The sequence below is a fragment of the Chrysochloris asiatica genome, unplaced genomic scaffold (assembly GCF_000296735.1).
Source record: "Chrysochloris asiatica unplaced genomic scaffold, ChrAsi1.0 scaffold00096, whole genome shotgun sequence".
NCBI lineage: Eukaryota > Metazoa > Chordata > Mammalia > Afrosoricida > Chrysochloridae > Chrysochloris > Chrysochloris asiatica.
Window position 1 is genome coordinate 3,502,147 of NW_006408614.1, and position 12,956 is coordinate 3,515,102.

Below are 12,956 nucleotides of genomic sequence, written 5' to 3' on the forward strand. Positions count from 1 at the left end.
AATGGGGATAATGAAAGAACAAGGAGGGAGTGGCAGGAAGAAACTTAGACTTCTGAGGAAAAGAGCAGCGTCCGAAGTAGGATGCATTCAGAACATACTTGTTCTGACCACACAGGTGCTCAGTGCTACTCAGGATGTGTCCCACGTCTGTAAAAATGGATTCCGCTGGGAGACAAAGTTTGGAAATTAAGCTGCAGTCTAAGAACCCTCTCCAAGTCCATGAAGCCTCCTCCATGTGTCCTCTGGTGTGTGTTCAGTAATGGCCTGACTTTGGGGAGACGTAGAGGGGAGTCCAGGAAGTCCAGGAAGGTGCGGGGGAGGACGTTCGGCGGCTGGAAGAGTGCTGCTGGCCTTTCTTCAGCTCAGGGCTGCTTGTCCCTCTGTAGGTGTGATGGCTGTGAGGCAGTTCTGTTGGGCATCGAGCAGCAAGTTCTGAGAGCCAACCAACACAAAGAGAACCACAACCGAACACAGCAGCAGGTGGAGACTGAGGTAAGGGAGGGAAGGGCCGGCCTGCGTGTTCCTGTGCGGTGTGTTTGTTGTCGCTTTGTTTTGGGTCTGGTATCGATGGAGCAAGCATTCACTGACAGGCCGTCATTGCTCTGGCCAGGTGCTCGGACAGACGTGAGTGTGACGCAGTCCCTGCTCTTGGTCGTGTCTGTCTCCTTCCTGATTCTTGCTCGGTAGAGTGATCAGGCATGGAGAGCAGAGTGTCAGGATTCTTTGGTTCACACGCACTTGGTAGCTGTCAGCCAAGGACAATGAGATCTGGCATGGGTGATGTTTAACAGGTGAGAGCAGGGGTGCAGTTGTATCCTCTTTACTAAGCAGTGTGGTAGGGGCATAATGTCCGTAAACCATACGTAAGTTATTACAAATGCGTTTGTGCATGATGTATTTCCTAATAAGGAAAAAAGAAAGAGAGAGAAAATCTGGAGGAGAATGTATGCGTGAGGGTGTGAGGATGTGGCTTCTATAGGACTTTACAGAACCGTCCTAGGCCTCTTGGGCACAGTGCCGACCTTTGCTGTGGCTGAGCGGGTGGGTGTTTGTGTGCTGGGAGCCTGGGCATCTGTGAACAACCTCCAGACTTGTTCTAATCAGAACGTTAGCATCGGAAGGGAGTCTTTTTCTAGTGACAATCAGACAAAGTGTTAAGAGGATTAATGAGTTCTAAAACTCAGGGGTCCAAGAGTATGGGAGTGCAGGGCCCAGAATTCCAGCTAAGGAACATAAGAAATAAGTGTGCCAATCACAAGGGGAGCTATCAAGTCTGCAGATTTCCCCTCGGTTACAGGTATTCCTCAGGACATCCCACCTGTGTTATATCTTGCTTGTCTTTTTAAGCTGAGCTCCTTGCCCTATGCCTGGCCCAGTCTGTGGAAGTGCACCTTTCTGACACACCGTATGGATGTGTCAGTGGGCTGCTGAGCTATGGGTTTTGTGCACAGGAGTTGATTTGTGTTGTGTATACCTACCTACATTTTTACATGGACTAACTGCTTTGTGAAGTCTTAATTCATTCTTAGTCCTGGTGTGGGGCTGAGGGTTAATGTGCTGGATTGCAAGATTGGTTTGAACTGCAAGGTGGCAGTTCAAGCTCCTCGGAAACCCTATACAGGGTCACTGTGAGTTGGAACCAACTTGATGGCATTTACAACAGCATTCCATTTTTTAATCGTATTTCTAGCCTGTAAATATGAACTGCATTTAATTTAATGTTGTTATTAGTGCGGTCGAGCCGGTTCTGACTCATAGCAACTCTGTATAGGGTTTCCAAGGAACGGCTGGTGGAGTTGAACCACCAACTTTGCAGTTAGCCGTCCATTGCTGATCCTACAGAGCCAGAGCCAGGGCCAAAGTCAAACCCAATTGGGAAACATGCCTACCGCTCCTCTGGTAAGCAATGCAGCCCCCCTCAAGATGATCATGGCCTCTCTGACCTGGGATTGATGTCAGACCAAAGTAGGGAGAGCTCAGCACACTCTCCTTTCTGTCTGTTCTTCCTGCAAATCACACTCTGGACAAGCCACACTCTGCCTGGCTGACGTAAAACAAAACACATCTGTGACCTCCTTGATGGCGCCCAGCAGGAGCCTGATCCCCCAAGCTGCCTGGACTCTTGCTCCTTGTGTGGTGGGTGGTAAACTTGGATTGTGCTTGTTCACAGTGAAGGACGAATGGTACTGATTTTAGGATTTTGAAGTGTTCGAGTTTATTTCCATGACGAATGGCATCTGGCAAAAGAAAGGAGGGTGTGAGCACAGCTTCTTTAAACACTTGGTTAATGTTTGAGGCACACCCAATGTTCATACAATAGTGTGGACTCCCTAAATCATAGTTACTACAAAATCAGAGGAGAGGCAGCACATGTGGGTTTCTTCCTGGCCTTTTGTTGGAAGCAGAGCTTTGAACTGGTTCAGGCATGGCTGACAAAGGGAAACTGGAATGGACCTGAATTTGTAAACTGTGGGTGTACCATAACGAACCAGAACAGGACAAAGTGCGGGTGGCAGCCCTGGGATTGGCCATTCCGAAGCGGCGGCGTGAGCCCTTTGAGATGCTGATGGAGGAGAGTGGGGGATTGCCAGCACCCACAGAAAGTCACACGTTCAAAGTGGAGCGCTGGGTGCTTGGTGCGCTGTGAGCTGGGCCCCTTTGTGTTCAATGCAGTTGGTCAAGAGATTTGGTTACTATGTAGTACACTGCTGCTTTGTGGGGGATTTGTTTTTAAAAGAAAAGAAAAGACGTGGCCCAAGGAGCCGAGGAAGGCTCTTTGTTGTTGTTAAGTGCCGTCGAGTCGGTTCCGACCCATAGCGACCCTGTACAGGGTTTCCGAGGGTGTAAATCTTTACGGGAGTAGAAAGCCTCATCTTTCTCCCGCGGAGCGGCTGATAGTTTCGAACCGCTGACCTTAAGGTTCGCAGTCCGATTCTTAACCACTACGCTACCAGAGCTCTAGGCAGTGCTAACTCCCATCTCTAAACAGAAGCCTTAGAGGGTTTTAGGTGGGAAAAGACATCATGTTTATTCATTGGAAGGGCTGGACATCTGGTGTGGCACTATAGGATCAGCACTGGACTGCGAACCACAAGGTCAGCAGTTCAAATCCACCAGCTACTCCTTGGAAACATTAGGAGTCGGAACCGGCTTGATCGCACTTAATAACAACAACCAGGGCAAGGATTTCCAGGAAAAGGCCCGGTAAGGAGAGACTTTACTAACTGGATGTGTGTGCACAGCTTTTCTTCAAGATGGATTCCATTGCCTCTGGTAGAGGCAGACACAACTTACCCTGAGATGTCTGAAGGTGTGTAGTTCTTCAGGGCTCTGGTTCAAACCCCTCCCAGGGCTGCCCTTGTTTCAGAAAAGGGAGATTAAATTTCTTGCAGTCTTTAACCCATGATTTTTCCCTTTCATAAGTGTTCCGAGTTCACCTACATTTTAAAAATTTGAGCCTATTCAGGTGTTGCTTCTTTGACCTGGATAACCTCGGAGAAATGGCTATTCCTGCCTGCAGAGCCTGATACTGCCACCAGGTGGCAGTAAGGTTTTGATTAAGTTTGAAAGAAAGAAATACTGAGGAAAAGGCCCCACCTCTACCACCAATTGAAAGCAACTTGTAGATTTAATAATCATCTTTAGCATCTGTAACAGACCAGTATGGGAAGAGGAAGAGCCTGGGCCAAGGCCAGAGCCTTATCAGCTTTTCCAGTCAGTAATGGGTGATCTGATTATGTACTACTTGAGGACCGTAGAAAGGACTCACAGAGTATCATTGACTCGAGAGAAAATACATCTGCACAGAAAAAGGAAATTCCTTCTGCTGCTCAGATTTATGCTTCAATTGCCCTTGACCTTGCTTTTTAAGCCTTTTTTTCAATTGAGTTAGTGATCTGTATTTATCCTCAACTCGGGCTGCTTGGTCTCAGAGGAAATACTTGATTTTTGCCGCCGAGTCATGTATTAACAACTTGAATTGTAACTTGAAGAGTCTTCCTTCCCTCTTCATAAAGTCAGTCCCATGGTAAAAGCACCACCAGGACCCCTTTCCATTGTCTGGATGTACCACATGTGTTTACCCATTCGCCCACTGATAACACGTAGCCTTCTTTCCTTTTTTTCACAATTGTTGCTATGCCTGAGCCCATCACTTCCGCCACTTGGCCAATCCATCTCGTTGGGGATGTTCTCCTGTTCTCTGACCCTCTACTTTACCAAGCATGACACCCTTCTCCAGTGACTGGTCCCTCCTGACTATACGTCCGAAGTATGAGAGACGAAGTCTGGCCATCCTGGCTTCCAAGGAGCACTCTGGCTGCACTTCTTCCAACACAGATCTGTCTATTCTTTTGGCAGTCTATGGCACTTTCAATCTTCTCCTCCAACACCATAACTCAAATACAATACATCAATTCTTCTGCGGTCTTCCTTATTCACTGTCCAGCTTTCACATGCATATGAGCGTACTGAAAATACCCTGGTGTGGGTCGGGCTTACCTTAGTCCTCAAGCTGACATCTTTACTCTTCAATATTTCAAAGATTGAAATATTGGGTTAAAGTCTTGCACAGCAGATTTGCCCAATGCAAGTATTTTGTTTGATTTCTTGACTGCTGCTTTCATGAATGCTGATGGTTGGTCTGAGCAAAATGAAGTCATTGACAACTTCAGTCTTTTCTTCATTTATATGGATATTATTTATTAATCCAGTGGTGAGGATTTTTGTTTTCTTTACATTGAGATGCACTGAAGGCTGTGGTCTCTGATCTTCATCAATAAGTATTTTAAGTCCTCTTGGCTTTCAGCAAGGTTGTATCATCTGCATATCACACAGGTTGTTAATGAGTCTTCCTCCAATCCTGATGCCACGTTTTTCTTCATATAACCCAGCTTCTCAGATGATCTGCTCAGCATACAGGTTGAATAAGTATGGTGAAAGAATACAAACTTCTTGTATAACTTTCCTAATTTTAAACCTTTTGGTGTTTTCTTGTTCTGTTTGAACAACTGCCTCTTGGTCTATGTACAGGTTCTTCATGAGCACAATTAAGTGTTCTGGAATACTCAAATACTTCGTAATGTTGTCCATAGCTTGTCATGGTCCACACAATCTGAAGCCTTTGCATAGTCAATAAAGCACAAGTAAACATGAATAAGGAAGACTGTAGAACAATTGATGCTTTTGAGTTATGGTATTGGAGGATAATATTGAAAGTGCCATGGGCTGCCAAAAGAACCAATAGATCTGTTTTGGAAGAAGTGTAGCCAGATTGCTCCTTGGAGACCAGGATGGCCAAACTTCGTCTTTCCTACTTCAGACATATTGTAGGAGGGACCAGTCGCTGGAGAAGGGTATTATTTTTGGTAAGGTGAAGGGTCAGAGAAAAAAGAGGAAGACCTCCCAGCAAGATGGATTGGCAAAGTGGCAGCATCAGTGGGCTTAAGTGTGGCAACAATTGTGAGGTTGGCCCAGGACTGGGCAGTAGTTTGTTCTGTTGTACATAAGGTTGCTATGAGTCGGTACTGACTCGATGGCACCTAACAACAACACATGTTTCTGGTATTCTCTGCTTGCAGCCAAGAGCCATCTGACATCGGCAATGATCTCATTGGTTTTACAGTCCTATTCTGAAACTGGCTTGAACCTCTGGAAGTTCTCTGTCAATATATGGTTGCAGCCATTTCTTTATTACCTTTAGTAAAACTTTACTTGCATGGGGTATCAACGATACTGTCTGATGATGTCCGCATTCCATTGGGTTACCTCTCTTTGGCCACAAATACAGATCTCTTCCAATCAGTTGGCCAGATAGTTGTCTTCCATATTTCTTGGCATAGATGAGTTCTTGGCATAGATGAGTGAGTGCCTCCAGTGCTGCCTCAATTTCAATTTGTATTCCATCAATTCCTGGTGCCTTGTTCTTTGCCAATTCCTACAGTGCACCTTGGACTTCCTTCAGGAACATTGGCTCTTGATCATATGCTACCTCTTGAAGAGGTTGAACATTGACCATTTCTTTTGGGTACAGTGATGGTGTATATTCCTTCCATCTTCTTTTGATGCTTTCTGCATCATTCAGTATTTTGTCCTTGGTGGTGGTGGTAGTTATGTGCCGTAGAGTTGGTTCCGACTTATAGTGACCTTGTACAGGGTTTCTGAACCTGCAAATCTTTACGGGAGCAGAAAGCCTCATTTTTCTCCCACGGAACAACTGGTAGTTTCCAACTGCTGACATTAATGTTCGCAGCCCAGTTCGTAACCACTATGCTATCAGAGTTCCTTGAATCCTTCAATACCCCAAGTCGAGGTTTGAATTTTTTCTTCAGTTCCCTCAGCTTGAGAAATGCTGAGCGAGTTCCTCCCTTTTAGTTTTCTAACTTCAGGTCTTTGCACATTTTGTTATGATATTTGACTTTGTCTTTTTGAGCTGACTTCTGAAATTTTCTGTTCAGCTCTTGTACCTCCTCATTTCTTCCATTTGCTTTAGCATCTCTACACTGGAGAGCAGGTTTCAGAGTCTCTTCTGACATCCATTTTGGTGTTTTTCTTCTCTAGTCTTCTCAACGACCTTTTGCTTTCTTCCTATATGATGTTCTTGGTGTTATCCCACAACTCTTCTGGTTTTTGGTCATTAGTATCTAGTGCATTAAATCTGTTACTGAGATGATCTCTAAATTCAAGTGGAATATGTTCAAGGTCATACTTTGGCTCTTCTGAACTTACTGTAATTTTCTTCAGCTTCAACCTGAATTTACATATGAGCAATTGATGTTCTGTTCCGCAGTCTGCCCCTGGCCTTGTTTTGGCTGATGATATGGAGCTTTTCCAGCTTCTCGTTCCACAGATGTAGTCAATTTGATTTCTGTGTATTCCATTTGGTGAGGTCCATGTGTATAATCATCTTTTACTCTGTTTAAAAAAGGTATTTACAATGAAGAAGTCAATTGGTTTTGCAAAATTCTATCATGCCATCTTCATCATTGTTTCTATCATCAAGGCCATGTTTTCCAACTACTGATCCTTCCTCTTTGTTTCCAGTCTTTGCATTCCACTCACCAGTAATGATCAGTATATCTTGATTGCATATTTGATCGATTTCAGCCTGAAGAAGTTGGTAGAATGCTTCAATTTCATCCTCACTGGCTTTAGTGGTTGCTGCATAAATTTGAATAACAGTGGTATTAACTGGTCTTTCTTGTAGCAAATGAAAGACCAATGGTATTAACTAGTCTATCTTCATTTGCTGAAGGGGCACAATTCAAAATGAAGAGAAACAGCTGTAAAAATCCATTAATAATTGGAACATGTAATGTACGAAGTATGAATCTAGGAAAATTGGAAATTGTCAAAAATGAAATGGAACGTATAAACATAGATATTCTAGGCATGCTGAACTGAAATGGACTGGTATTGGTTATTTGAATCTGACAATCACATGGTTTACTATGAATCTCTCTGATGGAGGTGTGGCGCTGTGGATTAATGCTCTGGACTGCTGTAAGGTCGATTTGAACCTCAGGGTTGGCAGTTCAAACTCACCAGCTGCTCCTCAGAAACCCTATACAGGGTCGCTTTGAGTCAGAAGCAACTTAACGGCACTTAACGACACCAATGATTGTAAGCATCTGTTTGTGGCTTGGTTAGCCACCTGAATGTCGGCTTTGGTGAAGTTGTCTAGTCATGTCCTTGTCCATATTTTAGTTGAGTTGTTTGTCTTTTTCCTGTGGACATACTGAATTTTTCAACACAGCACCACACTATCACAACATAAATTTTAGAGTTTAGACCCTTGACATGTATATCATTGCTAAAATCCTGTCAGAAACTTTCTGACAAGATCCATTTTAGAAGCTTGAATAGTTGGGAGATGCGGTGGCTGCATTCTCGTGGTGTGACGAGCCTTCGACCTTTCTGTGAATGTTCAGGCTTTAGACACCTCGGAGTGCAGACCTATAAGGACACGACATTGGAAGTGTTGAATTGTGTGGGTGGTAGGGGCCAAGGACAATGATTATACAGCGAAGGAGGAAACCAGCTAAACAGAAGGGGTTCCTTTGGGCCGGTTGTTTGCCGAGAGACTGATGACGGAACACTGTCGGTGAATTTGGCAAGTGCACCGCAGAGCAGAGTCTAGGCTTTGGGCCACCAGGTCAGGAGCTCATGTCACCTCAGCTACAGATGCTCTTGACTCCCAAGCTCATCTCCATCCGAGGCCCCTCTGAACATCGAAATGCTGGCCGTTCATTTTTTTTTGTCCCCATGTGAGTAAAGTTTTACTAAGGATAATAGAAAAATGGCTGTAACAGCACATTGACAGAGAACATTTTATAACAACATACATGCTGGGGGGGGGAGGGTTTTTCCCTGGAACCTGATAATTTAGGAATGGTGGCTGTCGTGATAAGTTCCTACAGAAACACGGAAATGAAGATGGAACTGTTATGTGGGGTTGTGATGGTAGATGCTGTCATGCCGATTCTGACTCATGACAACCCCGTGTAACAGGGTAGATCTGCCCCTTCAGGCTCCTAGACTGTCATCTGCATAGGAGCCTCTGTCCCATGGGGTCGCTGGGTGGGTTCAAACCACTGATTCATTTGCAGCTGAGTCCTTAACTGTTGTGCAACGGCCCCTTCTCATTGAGTAAACTGTCAGTAAATCTGACATGTACTGACTGAGACATTCCATCTAGAAGCTCTTTGGAGTAGAATCTAATTGTTTAGTAACAATGCCTGCACAAGAAAACGAGCAAATAAGGCTAGAAGGTATTTACCAAGCAGGGTGAAACGTAGGAAGTGTGGTTTCGTTGGATTGATTGATGTTCAGGGGAGCTGGCTTGCTCAGTGGGAAAGGAAGTGATTTGGTTGGAAGGACATCATTTTTGGAAGTAAAGGCTGTGTCACAAACACTTCCGTTTTATAATGCTTCATTGGGATATAATTTCATCAGCTTTTAAACCGATGCCCTTAGGCAGTGCATCCTCGGTCCTGAAAGGAGGAGGTGAGCACTTTGGTTTCTCTTTCATTTCTTAATGTTTATTTTAAAGTGGCAAGGTCTTTTTTAATGGTGAGAAGTCAGAAGTAACTAACATGCCAGAAAATAAACTTAAGCCATCTGAAAACACACTGGGAAGTGACTCAGAAATGATGGCGCATCCCTAATGGGCTAGCATGGATATTAGGGAAGATCTGAGCTTCAACATGAAAAATGTTCAGGATTTGACTATTTTTGAACCCTTACTTTGTTAAGTGAAATGGTATGCTGCTTAGCACTTGTGTGATAGTTTTTTGGCTGTTCGTTTGCTACATCGTCTTCATTTGTCACTTGATTGGCTGAAGTTCAGCCTCTAGTTGTTTACTCAAGAGGTGCTCATGAACCTGTATTCCCAGAGTTCCTGTGAAAATACTTGTGGTTTTGTACAGAAACAACAGCTGTGACTATGGAATTCATAGGCTGCTTGTCTTCCTAAGGACGTTTTAAGCATTGCTTGCTTCACCTTCCATGGCCTAGCTCTTTGCCAAATGCACTGCTTTGCTTATGCGTTTTTCAGCCACGAAAGCATTTCATTTTTGCTGTTGTTGTGAAGTGCCGTTGAGTCAGTTCCAACCCATAGCCCCCCTTTGTAGGGTTTCTAAGGAGTGGCTGGTGAGCTTGAACTGCTGACCTTGTGGTTCAAACCACCTTTGCAGTCCAGTGCATTAGCTTACACTGCCTTTTTTGACTGTACTCGTTTCCACTTCTCTCCATGACTAGCTCCGCTTGGCTAACACTCCGTCTGGGAGTCTGGATAGAAACTTAGGTTTTCTTGCAGAGGATGCCGATTGCTTCTCTACAAGGTTCTCTTCATGGCAAGAACAGGTGTCGGTGAGGTTTTGGTGTATCCGAACTGAACATTCTGTTTCTGCCTTCAGGTCAGCAATATCAAGAAGACCCTCAAAGCCACCGCATCCTCCTCAGCTCAGGAGATGGAACAACAGCTGGCTGAACGGGAGTGCCCCCCTCATGCTGAGCAGCGGCAACCCACCAAGAAGATGTCCAAAGTGAAAGGTCTGGTCTCCAGCCGCCACTAGGGCCGGCTGGGGCAGCTGGCACTCACCAGGCCTGGGTCAGGTGGGGAGGGGACACTGAGGGCCTAGTTCCTCCCCTCTCTGCCTTCAGTGAGTTCCAGACCTGCCCTTCCCCTCACCAGCGCCTCCCTTGTTGGTACTGTTCCAGAAACACCAAGACTCTTTCCCCTCAGACTCAGGGGCTCTACCGATGCCATCCCACAGGGTCAGACACTGCCCAGCTCCCCTCCAGGGGGCTCTTGTTTCTCCTCAAGGGCTTGTCTCCCTCCCTGCAGTGGCTATGTTGTTTTGCCAGGCTGGTCACAAGCTAGGGCACCTTCCCTGGCCCTCAGGGCTGACTGTGAAGACAGCCCCTCTCTTTGGAGGAGGGAGGCGGGCCCTCTCAGACCCCATGTCCCACAGAGCCCACACTGGTGCACACAGCTCTAGCCAGGTATCATGTGCTCTGTATCCCTGCCCCTGCCTTACCCCCGTTGGCAGCTCCGATTGAGGCTGTGGAGGAATGTGACACCGGGCTGTTGACTAAGCCTGTGGGTTTTCAGCCTCCGAAGCCTGGCTCCCATCTCTCTCTAGTTGGGAGCACTGAGCTGACTAATCTCTGGCATCTGCACCCACGCAGAGGGGGCTGCGAGTTTCTCCTGGCTTGGCGTTCTTTGCTGCCCCTGACATCACCACCCAGCTGACACGGGGCTGTCTGCCAGCATGCGCTCCCCCAAGACCTGGAGCCCTCCTGGCTGCACCTGCGATGGGATGAGGGTGCCGAGGTCCCTCTGGTGAAGGGCCTGTTGCTGCTCCCACCTCTCTGTCCGCCCCTTCTTGGCTGTGACCCAGAGCCCTGTGACGATGGCTCCCTCCTGGCAAGAGAAAGGGACTTGACTAGCCTTTCTGAACTTGAACAGTTTCAGGTTATATTTTAATTTTTTTTTGTACAGGTTCTGATTCTAATACATTTCAACATGTGTTTTTTCCCCCCACGTGTCAATATTTGTTAGCCTCCTCGCCGAGCCTTTTTGTCACCTGGTGGGTGAGCGACTGTCTGTACATACATGCAGAGAGAGAGAGAGAGAGAGTGTGTGCGTGTGTGTGCGTGTGTACGCATGCGCACACATGAGCATGGTGATTTGAGACGGGAGCTGGAGGTCCTGGACTGATCTTAAAGTTCTTTGAGGAACAAGCTCATTTTAGAAAGAGAAAGAAAAGTGTAGATTGCATGTCTGTGCCTCAGTGGCATGTGGGTCACATAGCTTCTGGATTTCCCGGGGTTGTGAGGAGGAGGAGAGACGTGTCTATCGCAGTCTCGAGGGGAAAATAGCTGTCTGCTTTTTTAAATGGTCAACTGCCACCTATTGCTGCATAATGTTAACAAAGCCTTCTCCTTCCCCTTTGAAGCTGGTTCATGTACCCAGTGGGGAGTGTTAAATGCAGTGCTCCCCAAAGTACAGTCCATGAACCCCCCCACCCCCCGGTTAGCTGCTCTGTGAAAAATGAATTCTGTGAAGTACATTTGGCGCCCTGTTTCCCATATTCTCCACTGGAATCCAGTCTATGTCCTGGGTGAGCCAATCTGTTGCCCCCGTGTTTTCAGAATCCCTTTTGGTGTGGTACCTGTTGCTAGGTGCCATCCAGTTGGCCCCAGCTTAGCAAGCGTATGTCCGACAGAACGAAACCCTGCCCAGTCCTGCGCCGTCCTCAGTGGTTGCTGGTTGAGGCCCTTCTGTGGTCACTGTGTCAGTGAGGGTGTTTCTCTTTTTCACTTGAATCTAATGGAACAGAGTTTGGGGCAATTCTAGGAACTGTGTCTCCATAACCCCAAGAGCAGCTGATCACTTCTCAGGTTGTTTCAACTCTTCTTTCTAGACCCAACACAGGCGCGTTCACGCTCAGCACGTTGGGCCCCCACCACAGAGCCCGTCGCACGTATGTACGTGCGTGCTCACAGGTTTGTGGCTCTCCGCCTCGTTTGACTGCCGAGGCTCTGAGGACTTGTAAGTGCGTCTTCCCCAAGACTGCTGCTTCCTTAATGATAGCCGATAGTAATAATAGCCACTCAGAGCGTTTCGGAGCCCCTGTGGTACCAGTGTTGACACCAGGCTGGGAAGTTGGGGTCCACTCAGAGGCACCTTGGAAGAAAGGCCTGTTGATTGACTTCTGACAAATCAGCTGTTGAAAACGTCATGGAGCTCCGTTCTCCGGATGGCACGTGGTTCCCCACAAGTCCGAATCGACTGTTCAGGGACTCTAATGCTCTCAGTCTTTACATGTGAGAAGACGGCGCTCAGAGTCTAGATCCCCTCATGGTAACTGACAGAACCCGAACTCCTCGCTCTCCTGCCTTGGACATCCTGGCTGTCGTCTTGATGGAACAGTCGCAGTCTGCTCCCCCAACCTGACCTTTTGGGCCCCCGGAAACCTTGTTTCTCACAGGGCTCATCTTCTGACCCCAGCACACCTCAACTCCTTAAATGCTTCCTAACAGCATTTAACACCAGCTGTGCTTGAGCTTTATGGAGTGCGTCCATGTTTATGAATCTCAGGCTTCATCCCTACAGCTGTGCAGTTTCACCATTCTCAAAATACCTCACCCCAATGTACCCCACTTACAGTCAGCAGGAGACCACACCCTCCTTCCCCTGGGAAAATGGAGAACATCTGCCGGGAAAACCATTTCTTATCTTCACCTGCAGACGTATCTATGCACATCCCATGGGGCAACACTCCTTCCTACGGAGTGGAATTCCCCACCAGTGTAGTGCCTGTGTGCTCTGCTTAGGTTTCCTCCCCACCTCCCTCTTGTCCAGGCAAACCTTTCCTGACCTCCCATTGCTCCTTCCGCTCTGGGTTAGTCGCCTATCCGCATGGCCCGCCTTTCCCAGGCCTCACGTCTGT

General features: G+C 46.8%; 1 protein-coding gene across 2 annotated transcripts in view; it reads left to right on the plus strand.

Moving 5' to 3' along the window:
- The window catches only part of COPS7B (COP9 signalosome subunit 7B), a 21,450-nt gene extending 11,377 nt beyond the window's left edge, over positions 1-10,073 (plus strand). For both annotated transcript variants that reach the window (XM_006866742.1, XM_006866743.1), the window contains 2 exons: positions 387-492; positions 9,915-10,073. In XM_006866742.1, the coding sequence (XP_006866804.1) occupies positions 387-492; positions 9,915-10,073 (265 nt within the window). The remainder of the gene's footprint in view (positions 1-386; positions 493-9,914) is intronic.
- The last annotated feature ends 2,883 nt before the right edge of the window (positions 10,074-12,956 follow it).